Source organism: Glycine soja, chromosome 3 (assembly GCF_004193775.1).
Source record: "Glycine soja cultivar W05 chromosome 3, ASM419377v2, whole genome shotgun sequence".
Classification (NCBI taxonomy): Eukaryota; Viridiplantae; Streptophyta; class Magnoliopsida; order Fabales; family Fabaceae; genus Glycine; species Glycine soja.
Genome location: NC_041004.1, coordinates 6,765,170 through 6,786,436, shown reverse-complemented (window position 1 = coordinate 6,786,436; position 21,267 = coordinate 6,765,170). Strand labels below are relative to the sequence as shown.

General features: G+C 35.4%; 1 protein-coding gene across 6 annotated transcripts; it reads left to right on the top strand.

The window, feature by feature from the left end:
* The first annotated feature begins 5,979 nt into the window (after nt 1–5,979).
* Nucleotides 5,980–19,870, top strand: LOC114406072 (disease resistance protein RML1B-like). Of its 6 annotated transcripts, none has more exons than XM_028368644.1 (7): nt 5,980–6,083; nt 6,590–6,764; nt 7,274–7,353; nt 7,713–8,305; nt 16,750–17,860; nt 18,017–18,313; nt 18,410–19,870. In XM_028368644.1, exons 4-7 carry the CDS (start codon nt 7,746–7,748, stop codon nt 19,712–19,714), a joined length of 3,273 nt encoding a protein of 1,090 aa, XP_028224445.1. In that variant the 5' UTR covers nt 5,980–6,083; nt 6,590–6,764; nt 7,274–7,353; nt 7,713–7,745; the 3' UTR covers nt 19,715–19,870. The 6 variants fall into 6 exon arrangements, with proteins under 6 accessions (XP_028224445.1, XP_028224443.1, XP_028224444.1 ...); XM_028368642.1 differs by having other exon boundaries at nt 7,274–7,435; XM_028368643.1 differs by having other exon boundaries at nt 6,590–6,760; nt 7,274–8,305.
* Nucleotides 19,871–21,267: the final 1,397 nt, after the last annotated feature.

Below are 21,267 nucleotides of genomic sequence, written 5' to 3'. Positions count from 1 at the left end.
CACAGACAGTGGTTATATCCTATCTAACATTTGAAAAATGCAAAAATTAAATGGTGAAATGAAGATTGTGTCCGAGACTTTTTGGCTGATCTAAAGTTTCCTAACGTTTACAATTCGAAGGAAGACTTTTGTGTTTTCCCAGGGCTTCGTTAAATATTTAAATAGTTAGCAGGTTGAGTTTTTTCTTTTTTTCATTCTTGCCACACTAGAGCATGTTGCCAATATTGTGATTTGATTAATCTGTTAATGTTAGTTGTTGTACAAATAAAAATTAAACTTGCTTGTCATACTTACTGGCTATAGCTCATAGTGAAATTTTCATTTCGATTGTTCATTTATCTACATATTTTTAGCCTTTACTTGTCTTAGCACAACGAATCCAATTCAGTTTGCAACTACTAATGTGATTTATTAGGAAAAAAATAGATCCTTGTATATGCAACTTTGAAATATTTTAGGCTCAAAGGCATATTTCATCCTTTATGTTTTCACTTTTGTTCAATTTGGTTATTTAATTGGTAAAATTGTAAATTTGGTCCCCCTAATTGTTTCTAATTTCAATTTTGGTCCCCCATTAAAATTATTGACGCATTTTGTCCTTCTTTTTTTATCCAATCATGTAATCTTGATCCCCCAATCCAGATTTGGATGTTGACCGTTAACAACTTACGTTGATTGACACGTGTCAACGTCTAAGGAGTCCGTCAAACGATTCACGATTTTTCACTGAGTGTGGTAAATTTTATTTTACGGTAACTCTAAAACCTAAAAGCCTCATATCACGAAATCCCTAAAACGTTTTGCGGCCAATGGCAACCACGAAGCTCACGAAGCTTATGGATTCTTCGAGGTGACCTTCAAGTTGTCGCATGATTTCACGGGCAATCACAACCCCTGAAGCACCCTTATGGGTTCGTTTCTTGTTCTTCGCTGTCTGGTTCATTTCTTCGAGGCAAATCGTTAACCTTCTAGGTTGTGGAAATCGCAAACCCGTAAGCTTTTTGCCTCGTCGTCATCTAGTTGGTTTTTAGAAGCAAGAGTGTCATTCTGTTTGGGTGTCAAAGGTGGTGGTTAAAAAACATGGTTGTCGCCTGAAACATGTCATCGCCAGCGTCGTTCCCATGGAAAGAAGTTCCACATCGTACACCTCAGAGCCCCGAAGTCGCGTGATGTGTTTGTGTAACGTAGAGACTTCATTGGTGACATCGTGGACTGAGGATAATCCACGAAAGTTTTTTATGGTTGTGGTCAATATAAGGTAAGGAATAATGTATATTGTGGGTTATGTTATGGTTTATTTGTTGACTATTTTTGGTTATTTTGGGCATGTAGGTTATAGGTAGGAAATTGTGTAATTATTTTAAGTGGCATGATCTAGTTGCGAACAGTTGTCAGAAGAGGATCATTGTAGCATTGATGAAGAAGGTTGATGAATTGAACTTGAGGGAAAATGATTTGCAAACCAAGATCAATGACATGAAGATGAAGGGAAAATTTTTAGGAATTAGATTGGTTTTTTCTTGGGTCTGTGTTTGTTTGTTGGTGTTTTTATTATGTTGTAGGGGAATGTGATTTATTGGTGGTAATTTGGTTTTTTGTACTTTGCCCACTCTAATGGTTTAGTTTGAAAGTAATGGTGATAAGTTGGTTTTTTGTACGCTCACTGTAATTAGTGAATTATGTTAATGAAAGAAGATTTCATTGGTTTTGAAGTTTGGTATTGATTTGGTATTCAACTTTGAAATTTGTTTTCACTTAAATTTGACAAACTGTGTTTCGTTAGTGGTTTGTGCAGTTGTTTTTTTGTACAAATGGTGATAAGTTAAAAGCAAGTTCCAAAAGCCTAATTGGACAAATTGGAAAAATGGTGATAAGTTGGTTTTTTGTACTCTACCTACTTGTTAGTGGTTTGTTTTCACTAGAAAACATAGATTTAACTTGAATTTTAAGAACAAAATAGAGACAGAAACCTGAACTAAACAAAGCAGTAACTTGAACTAAACAACAAAACATGATTACACAAGAGTGCATTACATAGCCTCCTTAAACAATTACATAAACATAAACTGAATAATTAATTAGATAAAGAGTGCATTACAAAGCCTCATTGAATAGAGCCAAAAAATATATAAGTTCTGCATCCTAAAAACTTAAACTATTAACCCATTTGTGTCCAAGTCCTACTTGTCGACTCTCTTAACTGATTTGTGATTCTTGTGTTTGATTGGTACTATCACCTCCTTGAATTCCTACACATGTGGTCCCACTTTACATGAAACATTCTTTTGTTTCTTTGTTACAACATTGGTGAGAGATGTTGTTTGTCTCTTCAAGTTCTGTTAATATTGAGCACAAATATTATAAGAATGGTTAAAGTCGCAAACTCTATTGAATGTAATGGAAAACACATATTGAAGGCAAATTACCTTATTACCCCATTTTGGAATGTTCCTATCTGCAGTTGTCTTTCCTTTACATGTCCTTTGTTGTGACCAATTTTTCCACATTTTTTACAAACAATTGATTTTGACTGTCTTGGCAGCTTGAAGCTATTCCTAGGCTTATCATTTCTCTTGTTCCTTGCTTTCTTTGGTCTTCCAAGAGCTCTCCTCATCACTAGTGGAAGCATCACTGGTGTTTGTAAAGGAGGCCATAAGTTTGGTCCATTACATGGATAGACAATAAATGAATATGTTGCCAAAACAGTAGATTTCCTGTCAAGTGAAACGATAAAACATATTCAATTCAAAACAATTACCACAAAACAACAAATTAACAATATAACAATTACAGAAAACAAGACTTGTAATAAGAAATGCCACTAAGTTCAGGTCTCAGCACCATCGATCCACATGCATGCTATTGAATGAGTGCATGAAATTCCAGTTAACTCTCAGTTTCTACAAGAACATGTCTATTCTTTAAAATTGACAACAAATTTTTCTATGCCCTTTGACACCTCAAATGAAGACAAATTAGCATCACCTGACCAATGTGGTCACCATGCTTCACATGCTTTTTTATTTTTCCAATGATCTGCTGAACTTTAGGATAGATGGAACCCTCATACATCATGAAGATAGTCCTCAACTTGACAATTCTAGAACCTATGTAAAATCGGATTCCCTCTAACATAGTAATAATTGGCTCGTCTTTGTACTTCATTATTACATTGTTGAATGTCTCACGCATGTTATTGACTTGCAAATCATGTTTTGTGTTTACCTTAAAAGCAGATCTTGTCCAAGCAGCAGGGTTTAACCTTTCCAGATCCTTCCAAGCTTCTACATCATAACATTTAATTTGATTCATGGCCTTGTCCCAATCAGGGGCAATTGTTGCTCAAGCAGCCATCCACATCAACTCTTTCATGTGTGCTCCCAGATAATTCTTTTTCCAATTACCATACAAATGTTTAACACAGTCTATATTCTATGTTATTGCCAAACTCCTTGATTACCTCAACCAAACCCTGCAAATAATAGTGAATAAATTAAATTATTGTAACAATTAGATGCCCAACATAATTTTAATATTTACCTTTTGTTGGTAAAAAATGAAAGGCCAACATCCTTCTTGAATACCATCTAAGTCAGCTATCAATAGATAAACAAACTACTTCCAAGACGAATAATTTTCAGATTCCACTACAGCATAAGCAATAGGAAACATTTAATTGTTTCCATCTTTACCTACTACAAACAACAATTGGCCACCATATTCTCCTTTCAGAAAGCACTCATCCAATCCTATCAAAGGCCTGTAAGTGGTTGCGAAAGCACTCGTACAAGCCTCCAAGCATACATAGATACGTTCAAACACAGGACCATGAAGAGTTAAGTCACATTTAATCTTCACAGCGTTGTTCTTGTTTTTTTGTATTATCTCAACAACATAACTTCTTAAATATTTATACTGATCTTTGGTTGCACCTTCAATTTTTCCATTGCCCTAACCTTTATTCTATATGCATGATCCATAGTCAACCTGAATCCCCTTTTTCTACAGTGTAAGCAATTAAGGCTTTTAGTTTCATGTCGGGAGTATGCATTAATAAAGACATGAACCTTTTTGCCACCCACTTAGGTGTAGCCTGACTGTTTCTGGCAGTTCTAAAGCAACAATGGTCATCTTTGAATGTCACTACCTGTCAATAACTCGCTTGAATGGACTTACTGACCCGTAAGTAGAAGGGACAACCCTTTTATTTACAAATTGCAATGACTCTCTTGTCATTTTTTTAACCTTCAGATTCTTCTTAGACATCATAGCAAAGGTTTTGATAGTCTCTAGAATTTGTTTCTTATTACTGAATTGCAACCCGACCTTAAACTTTACATCATCATTTTCAAGCACATTAAAATGAGGAAATATGACTTTTAGAGGACCTTCATCTTCACTTCCATCTAGGGTGACTACTCTAACTAAATGTGGGGTGACTTGATTAGTATCAAATGTGGGGTGACTACTTTGACTAAATGTTTGAGGGTCCAATGATTATGTCTAATCCCATCTTTCTTCAAAGTCACTATCTGAAACTTCACTACAATCATTGCTATCATCATCATCTTCCTCAGCCTCAACATCATCCTCCACCACACCCTCAACAACAACGTCCATCTCACCTACAACAGTAACCTCATCTTCACCCTACATCTGAACCTCCACTAAACCTTGTTCATCAACCTGAACCTCAGCCTCCACCTGCCCCTCAGCCTCATCTTCACCCTCCACCACTGCTTCAGCCTCCACTCCATCAATTACAACAACCTCATCTCCCTTATCATCATTCAACTTTTTTGCATATTTGTCAAACACCCCCTGGTCCACATACACTTCAACCACATCAAAGCTAGAAACATCTTCAACCAATTGCAAAATATCAGAGTCACAATTAAGTGGCTTCAACCCTCTACTGAGTGCATTTCGAGGGTCCCTATACCATAAGCACTTGAATGATTTGTACCCGAGAGAGTTAATCACCTTCGTGAAGTCAATATAAGACATAATATCCACATACCAACCCCATTCTTCTTCAACAATTGGACCATTGATATACACAATAAATAACTTATAAATAAACATCCCACCATGGTGAATTTTTAACCTCCTTGTTTGTTCTTCGGTTGGCCTACAAAAAAACATGAACGATAGTAAAGCCCCAAAAGTGAATAAAAACAACACCCACCAAAGGTTTTCACAAGAAAACAAAAGCCAAAATCGAGACCACCACAGCAAAAAAAGCACCATTCATGTTTCCAGGTGAAACGATAACCACAATGAAGGGTTTTTAATCAAAAAAGTCAGCACATACCTCGTGGAAGACAAAATCGGGACCACCCCACCAACAAAGACATAAGGGACCACCACAACAAAAAAAAAGCACTAATCACCTCGTGGATCCTAAAACCTGAACAAAAATTCACACTGAAAAACACTCTATGGATCACATCAACAAACAAACCTCACAAATGGACCATAACTATCCACCATTATAGTATTAAGAAAACTTCAATAAAATAACCTAACTTACTTGCAAACAAAAGGCACTTCCATCTCCCTACGACAATCAACAGCAACACCTCACACACACGAACACTACCGTCAACAATCAACAGCAACACCTCACACACACGAGATTGCCTTAGGGTTCGCATTTCCAATTTGGGATTTTTAGGTAGCAAAAACAGAAGGACTTTCGATATTACCATTCAAGATTGGGGTAAAAATGCTACCGAATTAAAAATCGCGAATTGTTTGACGAACTTCTCAGACGTTGACATGTGTCAGTCAACGTCCAAATCTGAACTAGAGGACCAAGATTGTATGATTGGATAAAAAAGGAGAATAAAATGCATCAATAATTCTAACGGGAGACCAAAATCAAAATTAGAAACAACTAAAGGGATCAAATTTATAATTTTGCTTATTTATTTTTAGAATTGTTTATTTTAGTCCCTAACCCTAATCTTTCAACTGCAAATCTCATTCACATAATTCACCTTATAGACACTTTGTCCAACCACCAAGGAAGAGGGGTCTTGCTCTGAATCACCAACACCCCAGTGCAGCACCAAGATCGGGTAGTAGTTCTTGATCAGAAAAACGTATATTCATTACTAATTATCAAACAATTACTTATTCATATGCCTTGTGGGGTTGTGTTTCTTTTTTCTTTTTTGTTTTGTTCTTTTATCTGGGACTGAGTGTGGTTTCAAAAACATAGAACCTTTGACTGATTCATGGAGTCGCATCTGTTTTTGGCTAATCTATCACAAATAGATATTATGGAAATTTGTAGGATGCATTCTCCTAGCTAGTTCCCTTTAATTAAGACGAGTCTTGGAAGAAAATAAATATTGTCTTGGCAATAGCAGTATATGATGTTAGCTAGGTACGTATTTGTCTCATCTGTCACAACTAAATATGTAAGTAAATTTGTCGTATGCACTCTCCTAGCTAGCTAGTGGCTAAAGTAATATTTAGGTAATTGAGAAACATGGGTACGAACCATGTCTATGCAGCAAGTTAATTTTTCCAATTTTTAATACTAACGTTGGAAAGCGTGTGTTTATACTTTACAATATAGCCATGTGACCTTTACCGGAAAACATGCGTTGAAGAAAGTAAAAGACAGACCATTTCAGAAAAAAAAGGGAAAGATATGCTCAACCAGGTTCCAGCCACCAATTTTCACCAAAACCAACCCAGTCAACGCGTGTGATATCGAGTAGCTTGCATTGCTGATCCGAATACCAGCGTAGGTATTGATTCCGATCTAATTTTAGTAACTTTTTATTAGAGATAATCATATATTTGAGTTGCATAATATCATTTTGAAGAAGCGGTTAAGTTGAAATAATTTCATGTAGTTGATCAACGAGCTTGGTTATAACTTTTTCCCGATTATGTTATCCGTTAATTAATTGTTTATTTGTAGAGAGGAGATGTTTATGATTGTATAATAGAAATCACTCTTAATACAATTTTCAAAATGTAATTATTATAAGAATCAATAAAGTTATCATATATTATAAATTATATTTAGAAGAGTGTATAAAATTATTTTATATAATCGATATATAATATATTTTCTCAATATTTATTAGCATATATTTCTCTATTTATATTTTATATAACTTACCACTGTACTACCGCATTATTCAGATTTGTGAATGTGTATACTAAAAAAAAACACGGATTTGTTAATGTAGTAGACACGAGTCATTTGATGTTCCTTATGTTAAGGCAATAAATGGGTTTCAACCCGCAGGTTATTCAAAAGATCATCATCATCGTTGGGTTCCTTTCAGGGTCAAAGTGAAACTGCTTCTTTCTTCTATTCAACAGCAGGTCTAGTAGAATATTGGTTCGACATGCTTCAGTAGTTAAATCCGGTTTGTAGCATCAATTAGGTTATTAAAAATCATTGGAGGTCAGTAATCAGTATTTGCGTTAAAGCGATATTCATCAATCATTCATTTTGGGTCAAAGATAAGGCGCAGATTGAAGTATAATGAAGTTGCAATAGTTCTGATCAGTAGATAAAATTAATTGCTTTCTTATTCGATTTCCTCCTTCTGTTTGGTTAACTACGAATTTGATTTATTTGATATTCATCAATCACTCTTTGATATTTTCGTTTCTGTTCTCTCATTTTCTTTCCAGTTACCATGTGATTCATTTTATTTGATATCGTGATTTTTTAGCAGAAAAAAGGAGAAAAAAGAGTTTGTTCCAATTCAATGGCAAACTCTTCTTCCGGAGCTTCGGCAATAAAATATGTTCTTTTTCAATGTTTCTTTATTATTTCCGGACTGATGGATGTGGCCTCCAAGCAAATGCCAGATTATGTTCCTCAAATAAAATATGATGTGTTTGTGAACTTTAGGGGCGACGACATCCGTCGAGATTTTCTTGGTCATTTGACTAAGGAACTTCGTCGAAAGCAAATTCATGCCTTTGTAGATGATAAACTTAAGACTGGAGACGAACTATGGCCATCATTTGTTGAAGCAATTCAAGGATCATTGATTTCGTTGACCATATTATCTGAAAACTATGCTTCTTCATCCTGGAGTTTGAATGAACTTGTGACAATACTTGAGTGCAGGGAGAAATACAATCGAATAGTGATACCTGTTTTCTACAAGGTATATCCTACAGATGTACGACATCAAAATGGGAGTTATAAAAGTGATTTTGCTGAACATGAAAAGAAATATAATTTGGCCACAGTGCAAAACTGGAGACATGCTTTGAGCAAGGCTGCTAATTTATCTGGAATAAAGTCATTCAATTATAAGTAAGTTCCAACCCCTCAAAATCAAGCTTTATTTATTTATTTTTGCTGTTTATTTGCCATAGCTATATGCCTGTTATCACAAGTTAGTTTCTATTTAAATAGTGACATGATACTCAACCTTTAATCTTATTTTGCTGCCTATTTGCCCTATCATACCTATATGCATGCTATCACAATAATTACATCAACTAATTTATCAATTAATTTTGGCTTAAATATGTTTTTATCTCTAATATATACTTGAATTTTGTATTTGATCCTTTACAATATTTTTTTCTTTATATCCCCTCCGTGATATTTAAAAAGTTTTATTTTAAATTCTTGCAACAAACTTTCAAATACCAGGGAGTAGATGGGATGAAATTTTTTTTAAGGATCAAAAGCAAAATTCAGATACATATTAAGGATTAAAAATATATTTAAGTCATTAATTTTTAAATATCAATTAAGTCTTATTCAATAATTCATTAAAAAAATCATATTGGTTATGAGGTAAGAACAACAATGAAGCAACCTACCTTCAAAAAAATAACAATGAAGTAACATGGGATGAGTGTTCAATTTTTGAACAAGACATTTTGGCAAAGAAGAGGGAAGGAGAAAGAACAAGGTTAGTCTAATTAATGTTATAGTAAAAGGAAAAGAAATAGCCAAAAATCTAAGGTCAATTTTTTTTCTGGCATATGGCCAAAATTTCTTTTCTACAGAAAAAGAAACTCCAAAAAAATCAAAGCTTTTCCGGATTTAAAGTTAGTAGCCATTAATATTGCACCATATAGAAAATCAAACTCATAAAAAAATTCCTTGAAGAGTTTCCATTTTTGAATAACTTTTATTATTTTCAATTTACAGTATAATATCTATTTGCAAAATTTCTCTAAATCTCACCTTTCCTTGGTAAGCAATTAACTATTGAGCTTTCCTATGAATAACCAAGACCACCTACAACACTTTACCATTAAGATGTTGGTGGTGAAGGGAGAAGGAAAAAGGGAAGGAAGAGGTCATAGGTTCGAATTCTCCTACTAATAGAAACTAATAATATTAATAATAACTAACATTTACTGGTAAAAAAATATTAGGATGTTGGATAATATCCTGATTGATCCAACTCTCACTACCACCACAATTACAGTAAACATTGCTAGTGTTTTGCATGAGTTTAGTTTTAATTAAATATCACTTAATTTTTTTTATTAAAAACACATTAAAAAAAGTCACATTAGTCAAGAAGCAAGCACAACATTAGAGTAACTTGGGATGACTATAAAATTTGTGAAGAAACTCTAGCTAAAACAATAGAGTAAATATCTAATGTTGTCCTTCAATTTGTAATGTGTTGACACTTGGGTCTCTAAAAGATGAAAAAATAAAATTGTTCTTTAATTTTAAAAAAGTATAACAAACCCATCCGACTGATAACCCAAACTATCTTGCCTAAGCATAATGAGGCTTGATTACATATGATGCCATGTGTGCAAACAAATTACCACATCAATGATGAATGAGATGGACTGATTTGTCTTTGAATTCTTTACGGACTAATTTGTCAGTTTGGAATCCAAAACCTAATTATCACACCAAATTCCCCTACCTATTCTCCGATCACTATATGATGCAGCTAGAGATGATTTTTGGCTACGCTATTGTGTTTCATCTTTTTCTTCTTCTTTTCCTTTTCTTGCCACTCATTTCCTCTCCAGTGATCTCTCTTTGTCGAAATTCTCTTTCACAAATATCTCATATCACAAAACACCAAATTGAGGCTATTCCTCAAAACATAAACAACATCAAATTGATACTCATTATCAAAAGTGTATTATACTTGACTTAATCATCAATACAACAACAACCAAATGAAAATGGGAAAAAAAATCTCAGAAGGTAGAAAGAAAGGGGTCACTAACCCATTAATAGAAATGAAGAAAAAAACCAAACATTTTACAGTGGCATTCGAGTTACCGTTTCCAGAAGAATAGTTTTGATCGCTTTGTCATCTCGTGGTCCAACAACACTGCCACCATCACTGATGGAGCCCTTTGTGCCACTGGAAGCCACCAAGGAGGTCCTCTCGTGCAGTGACTTCTTTGTCATCCACCCCCAGCAAGGCAACAACACCAACATCGTGTATGCGCATGCTGCCGATGAAATCTAATAGCCACTGATGACGACTCACACTACTTCTGGTTTTGCATCCCCATGTTTCGGTGGTGGAAGTTTCGCTTGTTTTAGGGATTTCGTAAGGGACAACGGTGGTTGCGGTGAAACCAAGGTCAGTGATGGCAGTGGTGATGCATGGGAATTGAAGAAAAGGAATGATGAGAATGAAGGGTTTTGTGTGGAAACAGTTGAGGTGGATCGAAGAGAGAAAGTGTTGTATAAAACATTGTAGTCCCACCTCTGTCACTGGCCCCTAACCGCTTGCTGCCATCAGCCGCTTCTCCAACTCCTTGTCGCAGTCCTTCCTCAACAGTTTCAGCTCCACCAACCCTTTCATCAGCCTCTAGCCAAAGAAGATCTTCTTGGGCACTGCCACACTCCTTGTTCTCTCCCGAATCTCTTGCTCTCTCTCTTCGAGAACTCATTCATATTTATTTAACCAATTTTAATCCTCTCTGAAGAATCTATGAACCGCACCATACTCTCTGCAATTTGAGCGCGAGAAGAATCTGATTCACCATCGCACAAATGATGCGTCATTTTTGTTTTTCACCATCATGAAGACCTTCAGCCTGGACATATTGATGAAGATTATTGGTAGTTGGTTAGATGATAGTTGATAGTTGATAGTTGATAGTTTTAGAGAATTGTTTTAGAAAGAAGGCTATGTCATTGATTTCTTGGATTGTCAATTACAACATACCAATTGCTTATTTATAGGCTCAAGTCAGCAACCTCTCAATGGTGGTGAATGTTTCAACATACTTTAGGTCTTTCTAGAGTTTTCATGATAGATTAGTATCATGATAGTTCTAGATTCCTCTATCTTATACATACACTTATAGTTCTAGATTGTTCTACCATATTCATACACATTATAGTTCTAGATTGTTCTACCATATTCATACACATTATAGTTCTAGATTGTTCTACCATATTCTATAGTTCTAGGATATTCTACTATTTTCATACATATTATATTTAAGAATATTCTACAAATTTGTAGCAATTTCAACACTCCTCCTTGATGCAAATTTCTGTGACTCCGAGCATAGCTCGTAATTCTTCAAATCTTGGTCTTGGCAAAGCCTTCGTGAATATGTCTGCAATTTGATCTTCTGTTCTGCAGTAGTCAAGTTTGATCTCTTTAGTTGCTTCAGCTTCTCTGATAAAGTGATACTTGACTGCTATGTGTTTTGTTCTGCTGTGATGAACTGGATTCTTCGCCATTGCAATTGCTGATTTGTTGTCGCTGTTGATTTTAGTAGGCTCATCTTGTTTTTCTCCCATGTCTTCAAGTATCCTACGAAGCCATATAGCTTGACTCGTTGCTTCAGCAGCTGCCACGTACTCTGCTTCTGCTGTTGATTGTGCTATTGTAGCTTGCTTCTTCGACGCCCAAGAGAACATTCCCGATCCTAGTGAGAAAGCATAGCCAGAGGTACTCTTCATGTTATCTGTTGAACCTGCCCAATCACTGCCAGTGTAGCCAAGTAATTATGAGTTGGTTTCGGTAGTATACCATATACCGAACTCTTTTGTTCCTTGTAGATACCTCAAAATTCTTTTTCCTACTCCAAAGTGTATTTGACTTGGGCTTTGCATGAATCTTGATAGAAGACTTGTAGCATACATTATGTCAGGCCGTGTAGCTGTCCAATATAGGAGGCTTCCAATTAGACTTCGATATTTGGATGCATCAGCTTCTGGTGCTCCATCATTCTTCTGTAGTTTCTCATTTGTTATGAGTGGAGTAGCAATAGGTTTGCAACCATACATCTTGAATTTCTTAAGTAAGCCTTATGTGTATTTCTTTTGCGAGATGAATATCCCTTCATTTCTCTGACTTACCTCTATGCCGAGGAAGTAACTCATCAAACCAAGGTCGGTCATCTCAAAGGTCTTCATCATGTCTTCTTTAAACTCCATCATCATCTTAGTATTGTTTCCCATGTAGATAAGATCATCTACATATAGAGAGAGTAAGGGAGTGTACTGCCCTTGAGACTTGATGTAAAGTGTAGGCTCACTCTTGCTCCTCCTGAATCCTCAATCCATGAAATACTGATCGATTCTGCTATACCATGCTCGAGGTGCTTGCTTCAAACCGTAGAGTGCTTTTCTTAGTCTTAACACTTTGTTCTCTTTGCCTTCAGACACGAATCCTTGTGGCTGCTCCACATAGATCTCTTCTTCAAGTACGCCGTTAAGGAAGGCAGATTTGACATCTAGTTGATGGATACTCCATCCTTTTTGTGACACAAGAGCTATTAGGGCTCTTATGGTATCAAGATGAGCTACTGGTGCAAATGTCTCATTGTAGTCAATTCCGGGTTGCTGTGAGTAACCGTTAGCTACTAGCCTCACCTTGTGTTTCTGTATGGTGCCATCAGGGTTGAGCTTTGTTTTATAGACCAACTTAACCCTAATGATATCTTTTCCAAGGGGACGACTTACTAACTCCCATGTGTTGTTTTTCTCGATCATCTGTATCTCTTCTTCCATTGCCTTGACCCATACTTCTTGCTTTGACGCTTCTTCAAAGCTTCCAGGTTCAAGTATGGCCAAGTTACAGGTTTCATATATGTCCACCAAAGATCTTACTCGTCTTGGAGTAAACTCTGGTGATGATAGTTCTTGGTCTTGTTGTTGTAGTGGAGGTGAAGGTGGTTCACTTGGGTCTTCTTCCTCAGCTTCTTCTTGAGGTAGTTCAGTGGGTATGAGAATGTTCTTCTCCACTTTTTCTTCATCCCAATTCCAAGAAGCATACTCATCAACTTCAACATCTCGATTGATGACGAGTTTCTTAGTTTGCAAGTTGTAGACACGGTAGCCCTTTGAGATATTGCTATACCCAAGGAAGATACCTCGTATAATCTTGTCTTCAAGCTTGTGCCTCTTCACGTCTGGAATATGAATGTAGCATATAGATCCAAAGACCCTTAGGTGCTTTGCTGATGGCTTCTTCCCATTCCAAGCTTCAATTGGAGTCTTGTCTTTTACAGACTTAGTTGGACATCTGTTGAGTATGTAAATAGCAGTGTAGACTGCTTCAGCCCAAAATGTGTTAGGTAGTCCCTTCTCCTTGAGCATCGATCTAGCCATCTCCATAACTGTGCGATTCTTTCACTCGGACACTCCATTTTGTTGAGGAGAATATGCGATTGTAAGTTGTCGCTCAATGCCTTCATCCTCACAAAATCTTTCAAACTCGCGAGAGGTGTACTCTTTGCCGCGATCACTTCTTAGTACTTTTATCCGTTTTCCACTTTGATTTTCAGCAAGGGCCTTGAACTTTTTGAATACTCCAAAGACTTCTGATTTTTCTTTTAGAAAATATACCCATGTCATTCTAGAGAAGTCATCAATGAAGAGTATGAAGTACTTGTTGTTCTCATGTGATGGCGTCCTCATTGGTCCACAAACGTCCGTATGTATCAGCTCCAATAGATCTTTCGCTCTCCATGCTCCGCTTGTTGAGAAAGGAAATCGGTGTTGCTTACCAAGGAGACATCCTTCACACACTTCATTGTTCTCCTTTATGCTTGGAAGATCTCTCATCATGTTCTTCTCATGTAACAACTTCAAGGCATGTGTGTTGAAGTGGCCAAATCTTCGATGCCATAGCCATGAATCATCAACTTGTACCTTCATGGCAATGTTTGTTGCATATTTTAAATTCAGTGGGAAGCTTCTATTGCTCTTATTCATCTTTACTTGGGCTATCTCAGACCTTTTATTTTTGTTGTCTAAGATTTTGCATACACCTCCTTCAAAGTGAAGTGTGTAGCCTCTCTCCATCATTTGGCCAATGCTTAGAAGATTTTCTTTTAGGCTGGGAACTAGTAAGACATCATGGATGAGTCGCGTACCTTTATCTGTCACCACCATGACAGTGCCTTTGCCTTTTGATTCAACCACACTTTCATTTCCCAGTCAAACTTTGACTTTGACAGACTAGTCAATGCTTTTGAAAATAGTCTCATCCTTGACCATGTGATTGCTACATCCACTATCCAAGTACCAGTCAAATTTTTCTCTGTGTGGCCTTGCCTTTTGCATATATTGCATGGAGGATTTTTATTTGTTTTGTTCTTAAGGAAATTCCTGGAACCTTCTCTTCTTCTGGAAGTTTCTCCATAATTTTTCTTTCCTCCATTTTCTTTGTTTTGGGGCTGAAATTTAAACTTTGACTGGATGGCATTTTCAATTGTATCTTCTTTATGCCTATACAGTCTTTGCTCATATGCTTCAAGAGAGCCCATAAGTTCTGTCTCTGATAGAGTGGACAGATCTTTGGTTTCCTCAATCGTTGTCACGATTGGGTCAAACTTTTGGGGCATAGTAATTAGAATTTTCTCAACAATTTTCTTGTCAAGAATATCTTCCCCAAAAGCTCTCATTTGATTAACTATTTCTTTAACTTTAGAATAGTAATCTTTAATTGTCTCAGACTCCTTCATCTTCAATAGTTCAAAATCTCTTCTTAGAGATTGAAGTTTAACAGCACGTACCTTAACACTTGCTTGAAACTCCTCCTGCAATGTGTTCCACGCTTCTTTGGCACTCTTAGCTCCCATAATTCTTGGGAAAATTGGATCAGTCACCGCTTGTTGCAAGGTGAACAACGCCTTTGAATTTTTCTGTTTATTTTTCTTCAACTCTTTTTCTTGAGATGCATTAAAAGCTTAAGTATCCGCGGGAATGGTGAAGCCTTCTTCTACTATGTCCCATAAATCTTGAGATGAAAAATATGTTTCCATTTTAACACGCCAGAAATCATAATTTTCACCATTGAAGATAGGGACAGAAATAGTTGACGATTGACTAGTGTTATCCATAGCTTAGAAAGAATATTATTAGAGTGGGTTAATAGTACAAAGGAAATTTTTGAAGTAGTTGGAAGGATTTTGGAATGGTAGGTAGGTAATATAACTACGCCCAATGTATGACCGAACGTAGCTCTGATACCACTGTTGGTAGTTGGTTAGATGATAGTTGATAGTTGATAGTTGATAGTTGATAGTTTTAGAGAATTATTTTAGAAAGAAGGCTATGTCATTGATTTCTTGGATTGTCAATTGCAACATACCAATTGCCTATTTATAGGCTCAAGTCAGCAACCTCTCACTGGTGGTGAATGTTTCTACATTACTTTAGGTCTTTCTAGAGTTTTCATGATAGATTAGTATCATGATAGATCTAGATTCCTCTATCTTATACATACACTTATAGTTCTAGATTGTTCTACCATATTCATACACATTATAGTTTTAGATTGTTCTACCATATTCTATAGTTCTAGGATATTCTACTATTTTCATACATATTATATTTAAGAATATTCTAGAAATTTGTAACAATTTCAACAAAGATGAAGATTGCAAGGAAATTGTTGTGACAGTGTTCAAGAGTCAAGATGTGAGATTGATTGTTAATTTTTTCTTTGTTGATTTTGGGATTGCTTGTTAGTTTGGGTTTAAATTTCGTTTAATTTGAGTCTCAAGTTATTGTCTGACTCAGTTCAACTCGCCGTGTTGTTCATCAGCATGTTAAACACCACCCTCATCAATGTTGTCGTTGAGCTTGTCGACTTGGAGCAGCAACACTTTTTTTTTTCCTTTGATCATTTTCTTTTGATATGGATCAATTGAGGATGCATGGTTTGCTTTGAATGAGTTGCAGTGATTGGGGATGATGGATTGAATGAGTTGCAGGGGTTGGGGACGATGGGTTTAGAGAAAGGGGAAACAGGTTGTGGACGACGTATTTAGGAGTTGAAAGGCTTTAGCAAATTTAATTCATTTTTAATTAATTTAAAAAAACAACTAATCAAGATTATTTGTTCCCCAGTGCATATTAAACGTGCCACTTCAACAATTGGTGAGTCAACACATTATTCCTAATAGTCAATGTTTTTTCACCCATCATCAAATTTCCAAATTTTTCAAATAAGAGGAATTAAATGTCTCAATTAAAAATCAGAAAATTAAAATCATGATTTTGTTAAAATAAGAGAATCAAAATTAGAGTTTAACCTATAAATTTTTTAAAATATAAATTATTTTATTAAAATATAATTTTAATATACACACCATTATAGATTTGAGAGGATTGTAATCAGGGATCGAACAAAATAAAAAGAATATTAAGTCTTATATATATATATATTTGCAATAAAAAAATATTAAATTAATCCATAATAACATATCTTAATAATAAAAAATAACATAATAGCATTTGAACAATATATTTCATTTTGAATCTCTATTTTTGTTGTGTAGGACTGAAGTTGAGCTGCTTGAAAAAATCACCGAATCTGTTAATCTTGAGTTAAGGAGGTTGCGTAACCATCCACATAACTTAAAAGGGGTTATAGGAATGGAAAAGCCAATTCAAAGTTTGGAATCATTGATACGTCAAAAGTCAATAAATGTCAATGTTATTGGAATTTGGGGTATGGGTGGTATCGGAAAGACCACCATTGCAGAAGCAATGTTTAACAAGCTATATTCTGAATATAATGCTTCTTGCTTTTTGGCAAACATGAAGGAAGAATATGGAAGACGTGGAATAATTTCTTTAAGGGAAAAACTTTTTTCTACACTGCTAGTTGAAAATGAGAAAATGAATGAGGCAAATGGATTGTCTGAATATATTGTGAGAAGGATTGCTGGTATGAAGGTTTTAATTGTTCTTGATGATGTGAACCACTCGGATCTACTAGAAGAATTATTTGGAGACCATCATTGGTTTGGAGCAGGCAGTACAATCATTATAACAAGTAGAGACAAACAAGTGCTCATAGCTAATAAGGTTGATGATATATACGAAGTTGGGGCCTTGAACTCGAGTCAAGCACTAGAGCTTTTTAGTTTGTATGCCTTTAAAAAAAATCATTTTGATATGGAGTATGATGAGCTATCAAAGAGGGTGGTCAATTATGCCAATGGCATTCCATTAGTTCTTAAAGTTTTGGGTCGTCTCCTTTGTGGAAAAGATAAGGAAGTATGGGAAAGTCAGCTAGACAAACTTAAAAGCATGCCAAATAAACATGTTTACAATGCAATGAAATTGAGTTATGATGATCTAGATCGCAAAGAAAAAAATATTTTTTTAGATCTTTCATGTTTCTTCATAGGACTGAATTTGAAAGTGGACCACATAAAACTTTTATTGAAAGATAGTGAAAGTGATAATTCAGTGGTTGCTGGGTTAGAAAGGCTGAAGGATAAAGCTCTTATAACCATCTCTGAAAATAATGTTGTATCTATGCACAATGTTATACAAGAAATGGCATGGGAGATTGTTCGTGGTGAATCTATTGAACACGCTGAAAGTCGTAGCCGATTGATAGATCCAGTTGATATTTGTGATGTACTAGAAAATAACAAGGTAAAATCCTAAATTAAATATAACAAGTTTTTTTAAAACATTTTTTTGGAAGCACTACTACAAAATATGCTTTTAACTGATGTTAAAAGGCTTTTTTATGTAATAGTGAAGATGTCTTCTAATGCTGTTTAAAATTATCTATTTCCGTAATGGCAGGGGACTGAGGCTATAAGAAGCATAAGGGCTGATTTGTCAGTATTTCTGAAGCTGAAGTTTAGCCCTCACATATTTACTAAGATGAGCAAACTACAATTTTTGAGTTTTACAAACAAACATGATGAAGATGATATTGAGTTTCTTCCTAACGGACTTCAATCTTTCCCAGATGAGCTAAGATATCTCCATTGGAGGTATTACCCTCTGAAATCCTTGCCAGAGAATTTTTCTGCTGAAAAACTTGTTATACTGGACATGTCAAATAGCCAATTGGAAAAACTTTGGGATGGAGTGCAGGTAACCTTCCTGTTACAATTTTCTCCAAATTGAAAGACTACAAAATTAACAACTTGAGCTCATATCTAACGTCTTCATTTGTATTATTTGTTGTAGAATTTGGTGAATTTAAGAGAAGTAAAAGTCTGTGATTCTAAAAACTTGAAGGAGCTGCCAGACCTTACACAAGCTACAAATCTTGAAGAATTGGATATCAGTGCTTGTCCTCAGTTGACTAGTGTGAATCCGTCTATTTTCTCTCTCAACAAGCTCCAGAGATTGAATATAGGTTACTGTTATATTACCAAAGTTGTAAGCAATAACCATTTAAGCTCCCTTAGATATCTCAGCCTTGGAAGTTGCCCTAATCTAGAGGAATTTTCAGTGACATCAGAGAATATGATTGAGCTAGATCTATCGTATACTCGTGTCAATGCATTGCCATCATCTTTTGGACGTCAAAGCAAGCTCAAACTCCTAAGACTTGGCTCCACTGACATCAAGAAATTGCCTTCAAGCTTCAAGAATCTTACTGCACTGCAATATCTGAGTGTAGAATTGTCCAGGCAGCTTCACACTCTAACGGAGCTTCCCCCATCTCTTGAAACTCTTGATGCCACAGGTTGCGTATCATTGAAGACTGTACTGTTTCCATCAATTGCTCAACAATTCAAGGAAAATAGGAGAGATGTTCGCTTTTGGAATTGCTTGAATTTGGATGAACATTCTCGCAAGGCTATTGGGTTAAATGCACGTATTAATGCGATGAAATCTGCGCACCAACATTTATCTGCACCGGATCAAAATTACAACAATTACAGTCGTAAGTACAGATTTTATCAGGTGAAGTATGTGTATCCCGGCCGAAAAATTCCCGAATGGTTCGAGTATCAGACAAGAGATGATTATATAATGATCGATCTCCCTTCTACTCCACGATCATCTCAATTGGGCTTCATTTTCAGCTTCGTTATATCTTACCCTCTGCACAGAACAGTAGGTTATTTTTCAAGATTTACATTTCATATCATTATCAGTGATGATGGGGGGTATAAAAGTGAAAAGAGTAGTATCAACATCTACATGTCTGCCCTTCATCTCAGGCCAAATTCGAAACATGTGTGTGTCATTTATGACCAACGATGTTCTCGCTACCTGAACAGTAGAGCTGAAAATAAGAGGAGGCTTAAGATTGAGGTTGAAGTAATGGGAGACACACATCCTGAATGGGGTGCGGAGTTGGAAGCATTCGGGGTCAGTGTAATAAATACCTCAGCATATCACAATTTCGTTCAACAGATAAACACTTCATCAGGTCATAATTTCATTCAACATATAGGAATGTCTGATCCTATGCATTCATTATGCTTGAAATCATCTTGCGCATATCCCTCTTGTGGTTTAGATGAAGACTTTGATTAAAGCAGGTCCAGTTGGTTAACAGTGAAGTTATAGATGTGAAATTTTCTTATAATTGTGATTATACTGTAGACCTGCTGTGTGCTTAAATAAACAACTATAAGCTTCATTCATATTTTATGGTCACTTCAGTAAAAGGCTGCTGTTTATTTCTTTCTTTTTTCTATACTTTTCTTTTAGATATGTACATATTGATCTCATTTTGTCTAAATATCACCTTAAGTAAATAACTAAATATACATATATGAAAGATGGAAATATCTGATACGTAAATTGTGTGTAGTTAAAATATCAACTTTCTGCTTCTAGTGAGGAGCATGATGTACATCTCACCCTTGCGTCATTGGTTGATACAACCTTTGTTCAAGTTTTAATTTTAATTTATCAAACAAATTAATGAAAAGGTTAATTTGTTGGCTGCAAGTCTGCAACTTATTTGATTTTTTTCCAGAGAATGGATACCAAAACTGGGGGCCAAATCGGATGATACTGAAATTAAAGATTGCATGGAAAGGATATGAGATAGCTAAAGAAGTGTTGTCTGGGGCAGGTTCATTCTCCATAGAATAGCTATTGCTTAAAGGATTAGATTATATATGGAAGGAATCACATCCATGGAGGCTCTTCCGAGTTCAGATGGGGAGAAACATGGTTTTATTAAAGCCTACTGAATATAATGATACACAACATGATTAATGGACACCGTCCATAGTTTGACACTGCTCATAAACAAATTAAAGAAAAACAGAAATTAATACAAAAGCAAAATATTGTGAAGAGTGCGTACAATGCCCTGTAGCAGAAACTAAATCACTAAAGCTTTTACCTTAGATTTCAGTAGCTCCACCTTAGAGTTCTGTATCTCTGCCCTTCACGGTGTTCATACACAAAATCGAGTTGGGGAATGACCTTGTGAAGCATCTATTCTACGTGTTTAAAATACCACACCTTCCATCTCCTCCAGAAAATAAGGGACAGAATTAAAATTCCAAAGCCAAAAATAAACCCAAACTCTGTGCTTAACAAATTCCCAAGCCAGAGATAAAGAGCAGTACTTTAAGAGGATGTGATTTTATTTTTTTCACACGGAGTATAATTTAGTTGGCTCGCTGAGTAATATATGTGAGTTGATGTATATTCTCGATACATATCTTTCATTCTCGTAGATAAAAAAAAAAATTAGACTTAAATATGTATAATGTCCTTCATAAATAACCAAATTTTATTTTGGATCTTTAATAAAAAAATTTATTATTTTGAGTCCTTCATGTATTAAAACTTTTGTTTTCGAGTTTTGGTTAAAGAATGATATGACATCATTACAACTATTGATAGTGTTAGAAAAATCAATTTATAGAGTGACACGTCATTACTTATGACTGATATTCAAAATAAAATTTTTAATATATTGAAGACTCAATATAATGTACAAATTTATTTAGGATCCAAAACAAAATTCGATAATTCATAAGGACCTTAAATATATTTAAGCAAAAAATTATTGATAGTTGTATTTCAGTATATAATATTAATGACTTGAATATGTTTTAAGTTCC

Coding starts and splice junctions, on each gene's coding strand:
- LOC114406072 (XM_028368643.1), top strand. CDS start 7,746: ATGGCAAACTCTTCTTCCGGAGCTTCGGCAATAAAATATGTTCTTTTT. Junction 8,306..16,749: donor ATAAAGTCATTCAATTATAA/GTAAGTTCCAAC, acceptor TTTGTTGTGTAG/GACTGAAGTTGAGCTGCTTG. Junction 17,861..18,016: donor ATGTACTAGAAAATAACAAG/GTAAAATCCTAA, acceptor CCGTAATGGCAG/GGGACTGAGGCTATAAGAAG.